Below are 18,784 nucleotides of genomic sequence, written 5' to 3' on the forward strand. Positions count from 1 at the left end.
GAGGCTAAGTGCAACATAAATCCTTCCTGTTGACTGAAGCCTTCTTAACTAAGACAAAAAGATTAATCCCTGTAAAGAACAGACAGGAACATCAAAATGCTTTGAAATATTTTTATGTAAAAAAACTTTATATATAAACTTAGCATAAAATAGAGTACTTAGACAGGAGAACCTAGTTTCATATGTTCATCTTGTTCTTCAGAAAGCAGTCTTATTCTCTCTCTCAGTTTCTCTATTTCTTCCTCTTGCTGTCTCACCTTCTGTTGTAGGTTAGAAATAACCTGAAAATGAGAGTCAGTTTACTTCCTTTATAGACAGGCAAGGATAAAAGCCTTATTAACCTCTTTGAATTGCATTTGCAGTCCACTACAGACACATTTGCCAGCACCATAGCTATTTCAGTGTGTTTGATACTATGACTTAATCCACAAACAAGAAAGTGGGGCAAGGAAAGGGAAGGTAATAAAAAGAGGCTGCAGAGCTCATGAAGAGCTTTTCTGACCTATAACAATAACTCAAGCTGTTTGTAACTCAACGGTGCAGTCTTCATAAAGTTACTTGTATCTGACCATTTATCTCACTTCACCAAAAAGATTAATACAGTGTGCTAAATACTGTAATCGGAAAAAAATTCTCAATCACACAATCCTCTCAAAAATAAAACAAAAGCAGCCCATAACATAGGCAGAGAAACAAAGGGCATTTTAAATTATTTTTTTAATCCTGTAAAGGTTGAGGTTATTGGCATAACTTACGTGTTCTGTGGTATGAAATAGTTCACTTTCACGAAGCTGAGCAGCAGTTGGTCTTTCTGAAGATCTCTGACTGGTGAGGAGTTTAACGTACTTGGCTTGAACAGGCCATTTTTTATAGAAAGTATGAGGAATTTGGCCACTCCTTAAATGTGTAAGAACTTCCATTCTTTCCATTTCTGTTCCAAATGGTTGGAAGAGTTCTAGCAGGATAACACCCATGCTGTACATGTCTGACTGGTAAGGGGGTGAAGAAGTAGTTCTGGGATAACTGGTATTTTTAATTACTTACTAGATTTCCATATTGTGAATTTTTTGAGAAAAAGTTTCACATTAATGAAGTTTCACGATAGCATGAAAAGTACCATGGCAATACTAAAGAAACACAATTCAAATCTGTATAGATTCCTCAGGATGATCTTAGAACCACAAATAATGTTTGCATTAGTAGCAGACTAGAAGGCAAAGCTGAAATCCATGTTTCAACAAAACCGTTAGGAATAAACAGTAGGAGGAATATTTATGTATTTACCAAATATTATGTATTTATCTACTGAAAGGCTTGTTTTAGTCTTATTATCTGTCATCATGTGTTAATAGAAAAAAAAATACTCCCTACCTTGAAATCATAGTGAGATCCCTGCAATTGTTCTGGTGAGGCATAGAGGCAAGTCCCCACGCCTGAAGTATGTGTCAGTCCTTTAAAAAGGCAATTTAGACGTACTCAGCTAGCATTACATTGTTAGCATTTCACTTAAGAATTTAATATTTAATGGGATTAATACAACAGAAACCCCACTAAGCTTTTATCCCTTACCATTTATTCTTTCTGTTTTAAACCACTGGTCTGCATCATCCCAAAGAAGGTCTCTGCAGGCTAACCCAAAGTCTCCTATTTTTACATGATGATCTGATCCATGTAGAAAGATATTTCTGGGCTATAAAACAAGAGTGTACAGAATCTCAAATATATCTATATAAAGAATTATGAAATTTCAGCTGCTTCAAATTCTATAAAATCCAGTGTTTCACAGGTATAATTATTTAACACTTTCATTAGAGAGAAAAAAATGTCATAGCTGATAACAAATTATGTGTTAGCAACACCACTTGGGCAGAAAGATCACGTAGGAAGGATCTAGGAAAAAGGAAGAAAAGCAAAACAGGAAAAACAGGTTTAGTGGAAAGATAAAGTACTACTTAGGTTTTTCAGCAGAAAATGGGAAATTTGCAGAATGGTAACGTTAAAAGGAAGAGGCAAGAGCAGACAGGATATTAGACCAACTGACATAGCAGGAAAAAACTATCATCTTTGGGCTAGACCTAATGTAAAAGAAAGTATACATTTCTATATAATAAGCACAGCTGCAACATGCTACTTGGTTCTGGGAAGTTGCTACAAAAACAAAACCAAAATGACAAAAGACTTTAGACAGCACTGAGTGGAAAAACTGAAATAGTTTTATGCATATATTTTGGCTTTAGGACCATTAAGGAGGAGAAATGCTAGCATTGCCTATCTAGAAAGAAATACATACTTGCCAGATAAAAGAAAACGTAATATAAAGTTACTGGTTTTACTTAGTCTATATCACAAGGTTTCTAAGCTTAGGTAAATTTAGAGAAGTGAAAGCACTATTGCTTAGTACAGTCTTGGTTTTTTGGGTTGGGGTTTCTTTTTTTTAACTACTAAATGGAAATTAGCACTAGCAAGAAAGCAAAGACAACTTAAGCCTTTTTTTCATTCCTACACTTTTGCTGGTTTTGAAGTACTTCTATAATGTTGCACTGAATAATGTGGTTACTTCGAAGCTATTCTAGAACCAGACATTCTGCAATGTCTCAAAGAATGACGCTGTTCAAGTGCCAGATTCCAAATCCTCTGACTATGGATTTTCATCACAAAAATTACAACCCACTTGTCTATGAGTAACATAATCAAAGGAGCCAGCAGGCCAGCCTCCATGTTTTCCTGTTGACAGAGGAAATAAAATTCACGCCATGAAGAGCTATATGAAGGAATAATGAAAGATAACAGTAGCACTGTTAAAGCTTTACTAAGCCGATCATCCTGTCAGTGAAACAGCAAGTGCCTGGAAGGACCCTTACACCTCATAGACCTGCTGTCCCCACAGGTAACCATTTGATCAGGATAATAATTTGGGATTAAAAATACTTTTAGATTAAGAAATCTTACATTTTTAAACAAATGAACAGAAGAGGGAAGGTCTCCACATAGATAACTAGTTTAAAGACATAAAAGAAAGGATAGGGATAAACGGTCAGCTTTCACCATGAAGGGTATCATCAACTGATTCTTCTATGAATCTGTGCCGAGAACTACGCTGAACAATGTATTTGTAAATGTGTAGAAAAAGGAAGGTGAACGGTGAGATGACAAAGTTTGCTGGCAGTACTACGTTATTCAGAGAAATCAAGATGAGGTCCGAATGCGAAGAACCGTGGAAGGATCTTGCAGGAAGTATAATGACAAAAGGAATTCAGTGCAAATAAGCATGAAAATGAAAATGAAGGGAAAAACAATCCCAATTTTAACTATGTAACAGCTGTCTGAGTTGACTGTTACGGCTTAAGCGTGGTAACAGGCAGCTCTAAAAATGCTCCATAGCAGTCCATAAACCAAACAGTACACTACCAATTACTGGGGTGGCAGAGGGATGTAAAGAAGAAAACATTGTGATACCGTATGAATTAATATACTGTCATCTTCTGTACTGTCTGCAGTTCTGAGTCTCCTATCTCAAAAAACTGGACAATTGTGCATAGATGGGTGACATGAATACTGAAAATTTGGAATTGCTTCTATTCAAGGAATCACTAAATATAAAACGCAAGACAAACTGTTAAGTTTAAAACATCTACATGGAATGGGAAAAGGGAGGATGAAACACTATTCCATGTTTCTTCCAATCAATGAAATAGGTGATATCAAATTAAATTATTGGTGGCAGCTCAAAACGAGGGCCATTCATCCGCACTCGCAGTGCAGTTAAACTCCGTGGAGACTTTGCTGCAGGATGGCTAAATAACACAAGTTTAAAAAAGGACATATTCTAGAAATATCCATAAATGGCTATTAAGTAAGATGGTATATATAGTTCAAGCAATCACATAAATTTGTTTCCCCCAAATGATAGTATACCTGGCTTAACAGTATGAGGGAATCACATCTATTGATAATTATGAGCATGAATTTTGTTTTACTCAATATAAACAAACCATAACCAGAAGCACTATCTCTTGACTTGGCACACAACACTAATCATTGTCAAATATACTTCTTACACTGCACGCAGCCCTGTGGAGAACAACTTGGGGATACTGGTGGATGAAAAATTAGGTATAAGCTGGCAACGTGCACTTGCAGCCCAGAAAGTCAACTGTATCCTGGGCTGCATCAAAAGAAGCATGGGAAGCAGGTCGAGGGAGGAGATTCTGCTGCTCTACTCTGCCCTCATGAGACTCCTCCTGGAGTGCAGCATCCAGGTCTGGAGCCCTCAGCACAGGAAAGACATGGACCTATTGGAGCGGGTCCAGAGGACAGTCACAAAAATGATTGGGGGCTGGAACACATCTTCTATGAAGACAGGCTGAGAGAGTTGGGGTTGTTCAGCCCAGAAAACAGAAGGCTCCAGGGAGACCTTACAGACAAAGAGACTTTTTACCAGGGCTGGTAGTAGCAGGGTAAGGGGCAACAGCTTTAAACTGAAAGAGGGTAGGTTTAGATTGAATACAAAGATGACACTTTTAACAGTGAGGGTGGTGAGGCACTGGTGCAGGTTGCCCAGAGAAGCTGTGGATGCCCCATCCCTGGAAGTGTTCAAGACCAGGATAGATGGGGCTCTGAGCAACCTGGTCTAGTGGAGGATGTCCCTGCCCGTGGCAGGGGGTTGGAACTAGATGATCTTTAAAGGTCCCTTCCAACACAAACCATTCTATGATTTTATGATCTAGAGGCCCAAGCACTGCCAGATTTTGTCTGTATGTACAGATGGGACGGAACTTCTGCTTGCTTATACTTCTGTGAGCTTCACTGGCCTGAAGCTGAACCATGATGACTCATTTCTCATGCTATAAAATGAGGAAATACAGGTACTGAAGGCATTAACACCATCTTATGCATTTCTCTTGGGCACAAGAAGCTGTGGTTAACAAATATAAGTTAATGATCAAGCTTCTATTAGGTCATGGCAATTAAAAATTTGTTCTGACAATTGAATTTTAGGAACCTGCTACTATGTTACACCCTATCAGTCCAGAAGTTTTAGTCTAAGTAACTTTGTCTTAATACAAAAATTAACTTAAAAAAAAGTTTTCTGTTTAAAAGAAATAACAAGAGGCTACACAGCACTTCAACTTGTCCCACTAAATTTGCCTAGTACTTACAGCTGAGACATCCATTTCAGACAAATTTCAAAGAAATCAACCAACCTTACAGCATCATACAGAAAACTGCCCCTGTATCTTGCAAAGTGTAAAACATCAGCTAAATCCTGAAATGAGTAATTAGAAATATGACAGTCTCTTATATTTAGGCCAACAGTCTGATGATGCCTTTCCACCTATATCCATTCTTTTTGAGTATTATCTTAACTTAAAGGACACGGACAAGTCTGGCTGGACATCTCTTCACGTAGCTGCAGGGTCACTAAACACAGAGTTAAGAGCAACTTTAATCACCTCTGGAGGAAATATTAACTTTGCCAGTCCAGCCTATGGAAGAACTGCCCTTCATGTTCAGCATGCACAGCATCGTCTAAAGCAAGCAGAATTTTAGGTGCCAACACAGACTGCATGCACTTACTATTAAGTAATGGAGCCAACATAAATACCCAAGATCATGAAGGAGCTATTCATGAGGCTTGCTCAGGTGGCTGAAGGGAAATAGTTGACCCATTGGAATAAAATGCAGACATGAACAGTCTAACAGGAGATGGGCAATCTCCACTCTTCTCATTTCTTCAGTGCAGATCAAATTTAAAAGATACAGCACTGTTGAACAAGTTCCTGGGCTTCTTATATCACTGATGTAAATAGATAATCAAGGACACCCACCCACTGGACTTCTGTTGGAAAATTTCAAATGCTGAAAGACTTTTCACAGTAACATTTTCACAGAAATTACTGTCTCTCTAAGATATCTGCAAAATCACCGTTAGAAGAATATATGGTGAAAACAATGAGCACTGGCTCAAAAACAGGCTCCCAGAGACGGTATGTAATTCTTTATACAACTATCAGGACCTTGGACAATAAGGCCATGATGACACTAAACAGGAAAACAAACTGAAAAACTGTTGACCCCAAAACAGTTGGCAGAAAAATTAAAATTAATCCAGAACGAAGATCGTGTGTTTTCAAGTAGTTCCAAGTTTTCATGAGTGGAGTTTTAATAATCAAGAAAATTTTTACACTCATTTCCTCATACAGCTACCGTATCAGGTGCAGAGAACCTCCCTAGGAAGCAGAGTAGAAAAATACACATTCACTTTCCTGCTATTTGAGTCTATCTGTTTAAGGGCAGGGCAGGAGGGAAGCAAGATATTACCTATGCTTCACATTTAAGGCAGCCAGTAAGTCAAAACTATTCTTATGATTAGAGTTCCAAAAAAATTTCACAGGAACATATAAAGGGCATCCTATTCTAGTCATTCAAAGTATTATTTTTTAAGTCTGCTCTTTGCTACTTTTAATAGAAATGATACCAAAACTTTTCATTCAGTCACTAACATCACCTACAGTTTCAGCCCCTTAGAAGAGTCACAGAATCCCAGGTTGGAAGGGACCTCAGGGATCATCTAGTCCAACCTTTCTAGGAAGAGCAGAGTCTAGACAAGATGGCCCAGCACCCTGTCCAGACAACTCTTGAAGGTGTCCAACGTGACCAAGTCAACCACTTCTCTGGGGAGATTATTCCAATGGTGACTGTCCTCACTGGAAAACTTTTCCTCTCATGTCCAATCGGAATCTCCTCAAGAGCAACTTGTGTCCGTCCCCCTTGCCCTCTCCATGTGACTCCTTGTAAAAAGGGAGTCTCCATCTTTGTAGCCACCCCTTAAGTACTGGTACATGGTGATGAGATCCCCTCTAAGCCGCCTTTTCTCAAGGCTGAACAAACACAGTTCTCCCAGCCTGTCCTCGTATGGCAGCTTCCCAGTCCTTCGATCAAGAGACAGCAATCATTTTGAAAGACAACAATTATTTGCAACTGAGGGACTTTTTTCTTTAAAAAGCAAGTAACTATAATTTGATCATATTTTCAAAAGCTAACTGACATGCTGTTAGCAGACTGAGGTATATTCAAGGGACTTTGCTTATTTTTATAATTATCTAAAAATTTTTTAGGTAATTATGTAATTTAGGTCCTACCCTGGTTAAGGAAAAACCAAGATGAAACCAATCTGACCATCCCTGTTTAGGACAAGAAAATGGCTTCACAAAGCAGAAAACATTTCCAGAGCTTAATCATAATTCAGTTGCAAGTCAATGTACTTGAGTACTAAGCTTATAGTGAAGTACGGTATAGAGGACACTATTTTTTCATATGTAACATAGCTAAACTCTCAAGAACCCAAGTCATCTCAAATATAACTATGAAGTTGCTTTCATACTCCCATAATGCAAATTATCTTTGTTTTCTTCAACCTCAATTAATAATTCAGTGAACTTACTTTAATGTCTCGGTGCATCACTCCCATGCTGTGGATATAGCATACTCCTTCTAATAATTCTTGAAAAATTTTCATTGTCCAACGGACATCCACGAGATCGTATGGACCTTAAAACAATTTAAAATCTAAATTATTTCTGCTAATTCTACTGAGTTATTTAAGTTTATGGTGGTATGTCTTGTTGAATTCTGTTAATTTATGATGTGGAAGAAATTTTTATCAGAATGAGCATAGTTTAAAAATGGAATTTCTCATGGTTCTCCTAAGACAGTATTTTTGAAACAGCAAAAAGTCACTAACCTCAGAATTCCAAAAGGCAAGTTCAGCGGACGTGAACACACATCTGCCTGAAAAGATTCCTCCAAACCCCATCAGATAGTTATTTGATTATGAAATTTAGTAAACTCTTTAATTGCATGTAAGTGCTGAATTAGAATGAAAAATATGGTTCCAGATAAAATCATACTAATTTATGCAATGACATATTTTCTGTATTGATTTGTACCCTTCCTTTTTGGATCCTAATCCTTCTGCTGTTGTGCTACCCTCTGAAATTCCCAAATCTCCTCTGACTGTAGCTGTCCAAAATAAACTTACCATCTCATTGTTTTGACCATTTCCAACATTATTACTTTATTAAACTACACTGTCTTCCTACTCTAATGACCAAGACCTAACATGCCTTTTGCCACTTTGAACACTCACCATTTACCTCTACTTGGGCTTCTCTTCCTCAATGTCTAACCTATGATAGCCTTCACATTTCTTTCCTGTCACCTGTGAAAGTGTGTGAAAACGGCATTTTGCAAGGTCAAATGTCCTAGGAATTCTGTCATTCCCTGACCGGGAACATAATCTTTTAGCTTATGAAAGCTAAAAAACCTATGAATACAGGACAGATTATTGGAAGTCAGCTGATACTTAGCTGGTAAACCTGACTCCATGACTGAAGAGAACAAAAGATTCATCTTAATAGTGATTAAAACGAAAAAAAAAAAAACATTAAAATTACAGTTTATGTCTTAGAATCTGATAATCATACACTATTTTAATACAACCACCCAAGAGAAAGAAACATGTCTCTAATGCTTTAAGATCATTAGACTTTTTCTTCCAAATATCAACAGTTATTGAAGATGACTTGGTATATCAGGGTGTGAGAACTCCTCTGGCCACTCAAGCAAAGAAGATGTTAGATTCTTTAGACCAATGACAAATTAGCCTGCATAGGAGTTTTGATTGTTTAAGTATGTTGTAACCTGTCTGGAACAAAAGATGTATTTATATTTTCCACAGCATATAAGTTAGCCTGGGAAGAGGCTCTGTTTTGTAGCAACAAGACTACTATCAAAGCAAAATTTCAATTATTTAAAGAGCTTACTGAGAAAGAGCAGATTCTGTCAATAAGAAACTCTATTCCACATAAGCAGCATTGCCCAGGCACAGATCTCTCCAGGTAACAACTATGCCTCAGGCATACATTCATTCTTTTCTGAAGACTTATCTAAAACTCATGAACTTAAATCTCTTTTACCAACATCTATCATAAAAATACTAGCTTCTATTTGATTAAGTGAATAAATAATCTAACAGAGAAGATCCATAATATAAGTTGCCAAAGTAAAACATAAAATCAGGCAAGTGGACTTCCAATAAGGAAAAAAAAGAAATATTTGCTTTATAATGAATAAGTAAATTTTTAAGACAGTGATATATCTTACTAGAAGATTCCTCTGTTCTCTCGTTGCATCTTTTATTACGGTCAACAATCCAATCCCACAAGGATATTTCACACAGTTGCATTTGTATATGAAGCATCAAACGATACTCCACCTAACAGAAAAATAATGGTCCATGATTTTGCCACTGTAATATGAACAGTATTTCCTTACTTATTTTCTTTAAAGCTAATAAAACCAAACTTTGTTTATTAAACTAAAAGACATCAAATACACTATTACTAATCTACTGCATTCAAGAAGCAGATACAACAATGCTATCTAGTATCTAGTTTTGGTTTTTTCCTTGTTATATGATAAAAGCTAACAAAATAGCCAGCCACACACCTTAATATTCAAATTAGAGTTTAAAAGCTTCTAGACATACTGAACAGAGGACAGAGGTTCATTCTGGCTTAAGAAAATAGTGTAAATTAATATAAAATAGCAAAAATATTCAACCTCTTGATATGGAATTTTATCATTTATCAACATGAAAATATAACTTCATACTCATTTTCTGACAATGTATGAGTTCTTTTGATAACCTAGACAACTCAGGCAAACACCTTCAAAATCCTGGTTTTCTTGCAAAAGGAAACTCCAAATGATGGCAAAAGCTTGAAGCATTCCAGAGCTGGCTGTGTTATACAATCTGCTTCTCTCTTCTTTCAGGCATAGTCCTACACTGTATAGGCACCACGTTACATACCTAGCCATTTTCATTAAGCAGTAATATCCGAATTAGCCATCATTACTGAATGCTGAAGATTTTCAAGTTTGTTGGTTTCCTTTTTATGCAGAAGTAACACTTTTTATTCATGTACGTACTTTGAAAGGACCCAAGATGACTAACGCATGCAAACCTTCTATGCCAAGTTTTGCCAGTTCTTCTGGTCAGCTTCCTCGTCATGGTGTTACCCACTTAAGTAAAAACGATCTGTATTTTTGGCTCTAATAGCAGTCATGTCATTTTTTCAAATTTATCATTATAAATCATTCCTCTGTCTACCAAACTCTATGAACACCATTAAATTAGACAGCAGTTAAGTATATTTAAAAAGAACTGTATTTACCTCAAACTCTCCACAGAGAGCTACATCATTTTTGGAACATTCTTCAGTGCAGGACTTACTTCCAGTGCTAGCATCTTGATCCAGACTAGAATGAGGTTCCCGTGCTGAACAAGTTTTCACATCAGTTGACCTACTGTTAACACTACTGACAGAGTCCTCTTGTAATTCTATGGATGATTCACATTTATTTGGTTTCATACACTCTTTACTATTGCTGTTTGTAAAATCATTCCTTACATCCATATTCTGCACTGGTTCACTATCCAGGTTTCTAAGACTGGTACTGTCACAGGACTTCTTTTCTTGTGAGGTAAGGTCAGCAAAGATAATTGAACTACCACTTTCCACACTCTGAATGTGACAGTGGTCACTGAAAATAATAAAGTAAGGGAGAGAAATCAAAATATGTACACAGTTTTATACCATCTGACACACCATTCTGAAAAGTTCTTTCTTTTTTCAATTGCAAACTGCATTCCAGAGTAAAAGTTCAGCTGCTTCCCCACATAATAACTTTAGGATGACATAATTGGCAGTGTAGGCTCCACCCTTTTTTATACCTTCCCCCAGCAAGGATTTCTGATAGCTGAGTCAGACAGCTCATAGACACATACAGTCCTAGGTCACAGCATTCATTGGACAGAAGTATGATGCATCTCCATTCCTTTAAACTTAGAAAGTTACACTATATTTCTCATAGGACTCCATCTCCTTATTGAAAGGGCTAATCAACATTTCTGAGAAGCGGAAGGCTCCATCTCTCTAGTAAGACTCCACAGTACTAATCAGCATTGCTGATTGGCACAGAACTTGTGAATTAAACTTGAAGTACTGTGAAGCACTATGTTCAGGCACTCAGAAACTGAGATCTCCAAAGAAGGTAAGAGTATCCAGTAATATTCTTCAGCTTACGCAACAAGAAGAGAAACAATGACAAGGACAATTAAGACTTTTTTTTGTTATAATTTGGAAGCAAAAAGCATTTGTGCAATGTATGCTGAATTCGGTATTCTTTTAATGTTACTTTAAAAGAAGCCTTATGCTAAAGTCAAATAAATGTTATAATTGAGATTTGTAATACTTACTTGCTACTCTCTTGCTCCAAAGATAATGGCTGCAACTCCATTATTGTTTTATCTATTGGACGAAAAGATAAATATGGTACTTTACAAAACAAACCACGCATATACTTAGTATAAATTAACATTTAAGCTAGAGTATCTTACTGAATTTAACTTCATTACCTGTGGATATTTTTTTCTCTATTTCTGCTGCTGCAAAAGGTGCTTGTTATTCTACTAAGAAGCAACCCTAATCTGGTTTTAATTTTTCTTTAAATGAAAGAAAATACATGTTGTACGAGGTCACTGAAAGGGCTGTACTGGGCTCTCTTAGATAGTCACTTAGATTTCACCCTTAAGAAGTTAGCCTGTTCAAAATCAGGGATGTATATAATAATACACAGTTGAAAAAGTAACTCCATGAGGCACCATCCTTTGGATCACCCTGCTGCTGTTTTGAAGGCAGTTGATATTTTGGAAATAATTTTCATGAAAATTTTATATTTATGTGAAAAGCAGTTTGTTTTAGCACACAGAAGCAAATATGAAACACCAATCTTGTAAGCCAAGGAAAACCATTAAGTACCACAGCACTTACCTATAGATATAGTTATGTACTTATATTATCACCATTGTGGAGTACTTGTCAAGTACTCCTAGCACTAAATAGTTGCATGCTTCAAGATTCTCAGTACCATGAGTTAAAAAGTCTTGTCTGCTTTACTATACTGTCAACTTCCTATGCATTTTCTTTTATGCTTATAGCTGACTGGGCATCAAGTCACTGACTTCGAAAGCAATAAAGTCACAGAGAGCACAGGCAAACCTCCCACTAAGAAAGGATCAAAAGATTTAACTGCTAAAGGCATTCTGGAAAAGGACACGAAAGGAAGGGACCAATGGATCAGGGTTACAAAGGGACCAAAGCATGGGAAGAACTGAGAACAGAGAAACTGAAGAGGAAAAAAAATAAGGACACATGGAAGGAGGTGTAAAATGAACACAAAACTCGGTAAATTCTCAACAGACAGTAGCTGATACACAAAAAACCAAATTGGTCTGTCATTGCAGAATTATGAAAAGAAATTAATCAAATTTGAAAACTCTCTTGTGGAAAGCAAAATAAGAGGGAATCTTTTTTTCTTTTTCAATTAAAGTATTTCTTTCCAGTTTTTTCAGTTTTCCTAAACTCTTTTCCAGACAGGAGGAAAAGCATAGTAGAAGACTTATTCTAGTTCTGCTTCAACTCTGAGATTTCAAAACATGGTAGCAAACTTGTGGGTTTTTTTCTCCTATTCATCACTTTCCCCCCAATATCTGAAGTGGCTCATTCACCAGTATTCATTCTTCTCCTTGTCAGCTCACTACTTTTCGCATTAAAAGGTTTTCACTGCATTCCACTGTACTTCACACAACTTCAAATTCCTCCTCATATATTACCAGAAGTGAAGCTAATACTTCCACAGTTCTGAATTAATCATTAAGTAACAGTTATTAGGCAAGAGTCTGAAGTGCACAGAGGCACACGAAGACTTGGTAGTTACTTGTAATTTGCTCTTTTTCGGTTGTTTTAAGGAGGGGAAAAAATCAGTTATTTTATCAGAGAAGTAATACTCTCCTGCAAATAATGGTACAGAGATGATAAGCAGGATGCAAGCAAGAATTACACAATACTCTGCACTTTCCTTTTGGGTGTACTGTTTGAACTTGTTCCATCCAAGCAGTGTGATAGCCTACAATATTAGGATGCTGCAGCCCAGCCAGCACTTTAACTTCTCGTAGCACCTAAAAAGACCAAAAGGAAACAGTATGACTGTCCTTTATTCTTAGTGCTTAGTTAAACCCAAAAGATAACAAAAAAAATAACAGTTTCTGACAGAGAAAGAACAGATAAAATTATTACAGTAATGGAGAAAATTTGGAACCTTTAAAACAAATTATGATTTTCATAGTTGCAGAGATGATAAAATTCAAGTTAATAATATATTTATTTTAATGAGCTTAAACACCCCTCATTTACTTTTTTCTACTAGGTATTGATAGGGCCAAATCTTTAGAAACTCAGACTGCACTAAAAATGTTATTAACGTTTGATGTTTTCAGAAATATTAACTACATTACTAAATTAAATCAGAATCAACTATAGCAGACAGGGAGTTAAAACAGATGAAACACAGGAGAAAGAATACCTTCATGCAATCTCTTCTCGTAGCCTTCTTAATGTTAATTTTTTTAATAGCATAGAACTGACCATCTAACTTGTTTCTGACCTGAAAACAATTGCAATAGGACAAAATTACACATTAATGTGTTTAGATTAATGGATTATTAAATACTTTAGGACCAACTATTTTCTAAAAATTTCTGCACTCCATTCAGATAACCTTTCACCCGTATCAGAGAATGAAACTGGGATTAGGCCCCAGCTGTCTAAACTAAGGATACTCTACTATTGCCTTCTTTCAGGACTGCAAACATCCAATCCAATCTCCGTGAAATACATTGTTTTACAGCTATCCTTCCAACAAAAAATATGCTGATAGGTCCTGATAACTGCTTAAACAGGTTCTCAACAACACTGTGAGACCACAACTGTCATCTAAGTATAGCACATACCACGTGAGGAACCTTAGGCTGGCCATACACTACAAGTATTTGATACAATTCAACACTGGGCTGGAGAGTTTACATTCATATTAAGGCTGCTTTTTTTTCAAGCAGCCACAACTGGAACATTGCGGTATGCAATTTAATCAGCTTCTGTATATATGTCAATATATCACAATACTTCACATGTGAAACAAGAAGTTTTCGTTCACTTCAAAAGGGTCAAAATACATAAAGTAAAACACCTGATATATTCTGCATCCTACAAACAGGAAACAGAAACCACAACAGAACACCTTTTGAAAGGAAATGCCAACATCCTTCACATGTGCAGGTTTGCACCAGTTCTACTGGAAATTAGTATTTTTGCTTTTCTGATAGAAAAATAAAGAAAATGGCCAAAAAGTAACTCTGAATTTCAGAGAAAACTAGATATAAATGGAGAAGTTATAAATGGAAGGTAAATAATACCTTGTATACTTTACCATATCCTCCTTTTCCTAGCCTTGCAACCTCATCAAATTCATTCAAGTACCGTGAAGTCTGTGCTTCAAAGAGAACTTCTTTTGCCCTAATCAAAAAAGTTAGGCTGCATTAAATCAAATTACAACTTACAAGTAAGGTATTGTATAGGCTACAGGTGTACACAATCTATAAATATTTACATTATAAAAAGAAGAAAATACTTTGACATTACCTTCTGAATACTGAAAATTAGCAGACTGCATGCACATGTGCTACAATCCCACACTCTGTGTTAGAAGAAGTATTTAGACGATTTCTTTAAGTTTATGCCTGATAAATATTGTTTTCCTGAATGGCGACACTAACAGTGAGTTGTACTGAAGAGGGAATTTTCAGCAGATTGTTTTGAGAATTTGGAGAAATTTTCACTTCCCCCCCCTCCCCCCATTTCAGAGCCAAAATATGAAATGCAGTATTAATTAAATTCAGAGTGGAACATGGAACTTTAGGGCGGAAGTTAAGTTTAATGTTTCTGAATGCTTTGAATACATACCGAATTGCATGAGAATCTCCACTATCACGTTCCTATGAAACAATAAAATCCAACATAAAAACATGCCATACAGAATAACAGGTCTACCATGCCATCAGCATAGACAGCTTAACCAAAACAGAAACTACAACTATGTTCTTAGAAGAAAATGATGTTACCGATAGCCATTCACATTCTCCAAAGAGCTTCACCAAATTAAAGTATTATTATCCCACCAGTAATCTGCTAACATCTCTCTGCAGGAGAGATTACTGCCCTTTTAGACTTCTGCTGGCAAACAGGATAAAATGAGGGCTCTAAAATGTGCTTAAGACAAAATTAACTAGCTTAGCTCAAGGAGCAAGATAAGCAAACTGGTCTGATTCAGCCTGAAGCACACTACGCAGTATACAAATTATGCCCTCCACTAACATAAGTACAAGTGTGTTATCATAATCAACTGGAACAATTTGAAGTTGAAAATGGATGTCTGTCCATTGTCGAAAAAAGCTGTAGCAATACCTAAAACACCTTGCCTGTGTTTATAAAGTTTAACTTTTTTTTTTTAAATTATTCAATAACAAACAAAATATTGCTGTCTTCAAAAGCTTTGGTTTGCACCTATAGAACAAGAACACGCCACCCCAAAGAGCTAAGGTAGAAAGGGAGTACCATTTTCAATACTTATTAAAAAGACCCAATCCAATATTAAAAGAACCCCATAACAAAAGCTTCTTTGGATGCAATGATGTGTTAATTCCTTAATGCAGAGGTTGCCAAAGAAATTTAACAAAGCTTACCCCATCAAGTATTTGTCGATTAGCTGCTTTCATTAGTTCAGTAATGGCTCTATTATGCTGCAGTCTTACAGTACTAAATTCATCACAGAAGGCAAAAGGGGAGAGCAACCCTGTTCTTGTGAAAGCCTGACGAAGTACTGTACAAAGGAACAGAGAAAAGTCACATTAAATAAAGCCTGCCAATAAGACCATGTAAACAGTTGTTTAAATTAGAAACTTTATTTGAAAGAGAGTGCATCTGAAAAAATTAACAGTTGCTCCTACTCTGATGCCTTTTCCCATACTCTTAGCAATAAAAACTAATTAAATACAAACTAGAGTTGCTCTGTGGGAATACCTTTGCATAATACAGTTATTTGCCATGCTCTTCATGGTCACAACTGCACCTCCTCTTCTTCCTCACCTCAGCAGATGAATTATACAAACACCCACCCATTCATGTACTTGTTACCCTTGGACTAATTTTGATCAGTGAAAAGAGAAATTCAAAGCACGTTTACAATTACAAGGACACATATATAGTAAAAAGTAGCAACATCAAGATTTTCTAATTCGCACACAAACTCACACATTTGTGCACATGCTCATAGTAAAGAATGAAGCCACTCCCTTCCATCCACCAAAAAGCACCACATCCTTCTCAGCTGGAGTAAAACAATGCTGTGGCAGACAAAAACCTAACAAAAACCAAACTTGCTCATAGGTTTTTTTTAGATGTTTCTTTGGTACCAGTGTTTCAAAAATCAGCCTAATGCCTTTTCTTTTAAAGGAAATAAAATTTATTGAAAGTGAACCTATAAGAAATCAGGAATTTTGCTACACAAGCCTTATGGACACAGCTACACACACCAGAAAAGTGGGGAAAACCCACCCTTGCCAACAAAAATATGCCAGCCAAAACCACAAAACATACCATTTCTACAGTATGTTTTTATTTTATTCATCAGGTTTATTCCACTTGGGAAACTGCTTTAAACTATATCAATGGAGGAACATCATTTTCCATAGAGGTACCCTAGAAGCCAAGCAGCTACGTACTTTGGAAGATGCCCATGTTGGGCGTTTTTTGTTCCTCTCCCAAAAGGAGGAAATCTGGTTGCATTTTTCCCCCCCCGATATTTTTGGTTTTGATAGAGGTAATAGTAAGACCCAGGGCCAAATACCTACACCAGACTTTAAGAATGAGAAAATGACAGTTGTCTGCACTGTTGTTACTGGATGCTCTAAATGGCTTCTAATTTAAGCACGAGCAATATATTAGATTTTATTTTCTACAACCATGTACAGCAAGGAAAAAAACCTTGGAGATTGTTTCTCAAATGCATGAAGCATGTGCCTAAAGGAACAAAATACCTAAGATAAGTCACATACCAAAAAGGCAGATTTCAAAAGAAGCACTTCACACCTAAAAATGTGAGCTCAATTATATCAAAAGACTTCAGGGGAAATAAAGGCCTTACAAAGGTATTTACTCTGATTTTCATAGACCATAATTTTGAAAGATTTAGTGAAGACTATACTACAGCTACTTATTGATAAATATGTCTATTAAATTCCTCTTCTATCTGTGCTGTTAGATCAGATTTAACAGACAGTTTACCCTGCTAGCCTTCTCATGATGCAACTCAACATGAGTCAGCTGGAACAAAACCATCTAATACTTGCATCTACAACAATATTCTGTTACTGCTTTCAAAAATATGACAGGTTAAGTTGATTAAGTTGATTCAGGGTATTCATCCTCTTCTCAGAATTACTCTTGTCGCAGTGGGATGAGACCTACAGCTTTGTATTGATGTTACACTGTAATTCTGCACATATTACACTGTAATCCTGCACATATTACACTGTAATCCTGCACAAAAGAATCTGGTACATATCATAGTAAGGCAGTTTAAGAGACAGGGAAGTACTGCTCTTACTAACTTCGGAACAAACACCTCGAATGAACAGGGTTGTGCGTATACATGTGGCAGAGATGCTCCAGCAGCGACACAAGCAGCAGCTGGTTTTGGATGGTCGAAGTGAAATTCACAAACTTTTGCGACCCGTTTGCAACTCGCAACTCCGCCGGCACATCCGATTCTGGAAAAGGACAGTTAGATTAATTAATTTAGCTCTCAGTTTATTCCTATTTACCAAAACTTCAAAACCACATACGAACCCACACAGCTTCAACGCAACCCTGCCTCACAAAAAGGCACCACGCGAGCGCCGCTGAGCGAGAAGCTTAAGACGCTAATTAGGAACCCAATTATAATTCATTTTTATAAGTGCGCATAAAAAGGAGCTAACGGGGAAGGGCCAGCCCCCCCCCCCCCCCCAGCGAGAGCGGCCTCAGGGCAGGGAGCGCGCTGCCAAGGGCCGGCCCGCTCTTGCATCACCCACCCCGGCTGCCGCTTCTTCGAGGCAAGGGGATGGAAGGGAAGGAGGACGGCAGCGGTTCCACCCACCCGGCCGACCGGGGGGGCCCACCGTCCCCCGCGGAAGGGCGCCCCTGCTCCTCCACACCTCCCGCCGAAGCCAGGGCTGCCCCTGCCGACCCCGCTCACCGTCAAAGTGCGGCTCCGGGCTCTCCTCAGGAAACTCGATGGCGGGCGGCGGCACGCGAGGTGCCGCGGCCCTCGGCGGGAACCCGCCCCGCCACATGCCGGGCGCCGGGGTCCCGGGCTTAGCTCCGGCCGGCGGGGCCCGCCCGCCTCCCTGGGGGCGGCCCCGGGGGCCGGGCCAGGGCCTATGGCCGCTCTCTGAGCGCAGAGCGATGAAAGATTAACTGGAGGAATAAATCGGAGTGGGGGAAATAGGGCCCGGAAAGTAGAGACGGGCGAGCAGGCTACGCCTGAGGAAGGGGCTCGTACCGAAGCCTCGCGGCGGGGAGCTGAGGGGTCCCCTCACGCAGCGGGGCCGGCAGAGACCCCCCCACCTCCGCGCGGGGCCGTGGCTCCTCGCATCGCCCGGCGGGGACCCCGGGCCCGCGCCGCCCCTCCTGGCCCGCGGGATTCCCACTGGTCGCGGCGTCCCTCGGTCCCTCACCCTGACCGGGGGGTCGCCGAGCCCCCTCTAGCGGCTCCCGGCAGCGGC

The 18,784-nt window shown here is 38.3% G+C and overlaps 1 protein-coding gene across 2 annotated transcripts; it reads right to left on the reverse strand.

Moving 5' to 3' along the window:
• Positions 1-97: 97 nt before the first annotated feature.
• Positions 98-18,769, reverse strand: EIF2AK1 (eukaryotic translation initiation factor 2 alpha kinase 1). 2 transcript variants are annotated; one of them, XM_064461716.1, is made up of 16 exons: positions 18,562-18,766; positions 18,256-18,476; positions 17,630-17,788; positions 15,704-15,840; positions 14,925-14,956; positions 14,378-14,477; positions 13,489-13,569; positions 12,985-13,084; positions 11,324-11,375; positions 10,239-10,608; positions 9,166-9,277; positions 7,445-7,551; positions 1,570-1,690; positions 1,372-1,451; positions 756-989; positions 98-281 (listed from the first exon to the last, which is right to left on the reverse strand). In XM_064461716.1, exons 2-16 carry the CDS (start codon positions 18,350-18,352, stop codon positions 159-161), a joined length of 1,905 nt encoding a protein of 634 aa, XP_064317786.1. In that variant the 5' UTR covers positions 18,353-18,476; positions 18,562-18,766; the 3' UTR covers positions 98-158. The 2 variants fall into 2 exon arrangements, with proteins under 2 accessions (XP_064317786.1, XP_064317787.1); XM_064461717.1 differs by lacking the exon at positions 756-989 and having other exon boundaries at positions 18,256-18,769.
• Positions 18,770-18,784: the final 15 nt, after the last annotated feature.

Source organism: Phalacrocorax carbo, chromosome 10 (genome assembly GCF_963921805.1).
Source record: "Phalacrocorax carbo chromosome 10, bPhaCar2.1, whole genome shotgun sequence".
Lineage (NCBI taxonomy): Eukaryota > Metazoa > Chordata > Aves > Suliformes > Phalacrocoracidae > Phalacrocorax > Phalacrocorax carbo.

Coding starts and splice junctions, on each gene's coding strand:
- EIF2AK1 (XM_064461716.1), bottom strand. CDS start 18,352: ATGTGGCGGGGCGGGTTCCCGCCGAGGGCCGCGGCACCTCGCGTGCCG. Junction 14,957..15,703: donor ATCGACAAATACTTGATGGG/GTAAGCTTTGTT, acceptor ATTGTTTCATAG/GAACGTGATAGTGGAGATTC. Junction 9,278..10,238: donor CTCTCTGTGGAGAGTTTGAG/GTAAATACAGTT, acceptor TTTTTCTGTTAG/GTGGAGTATCGTTTGATGCT.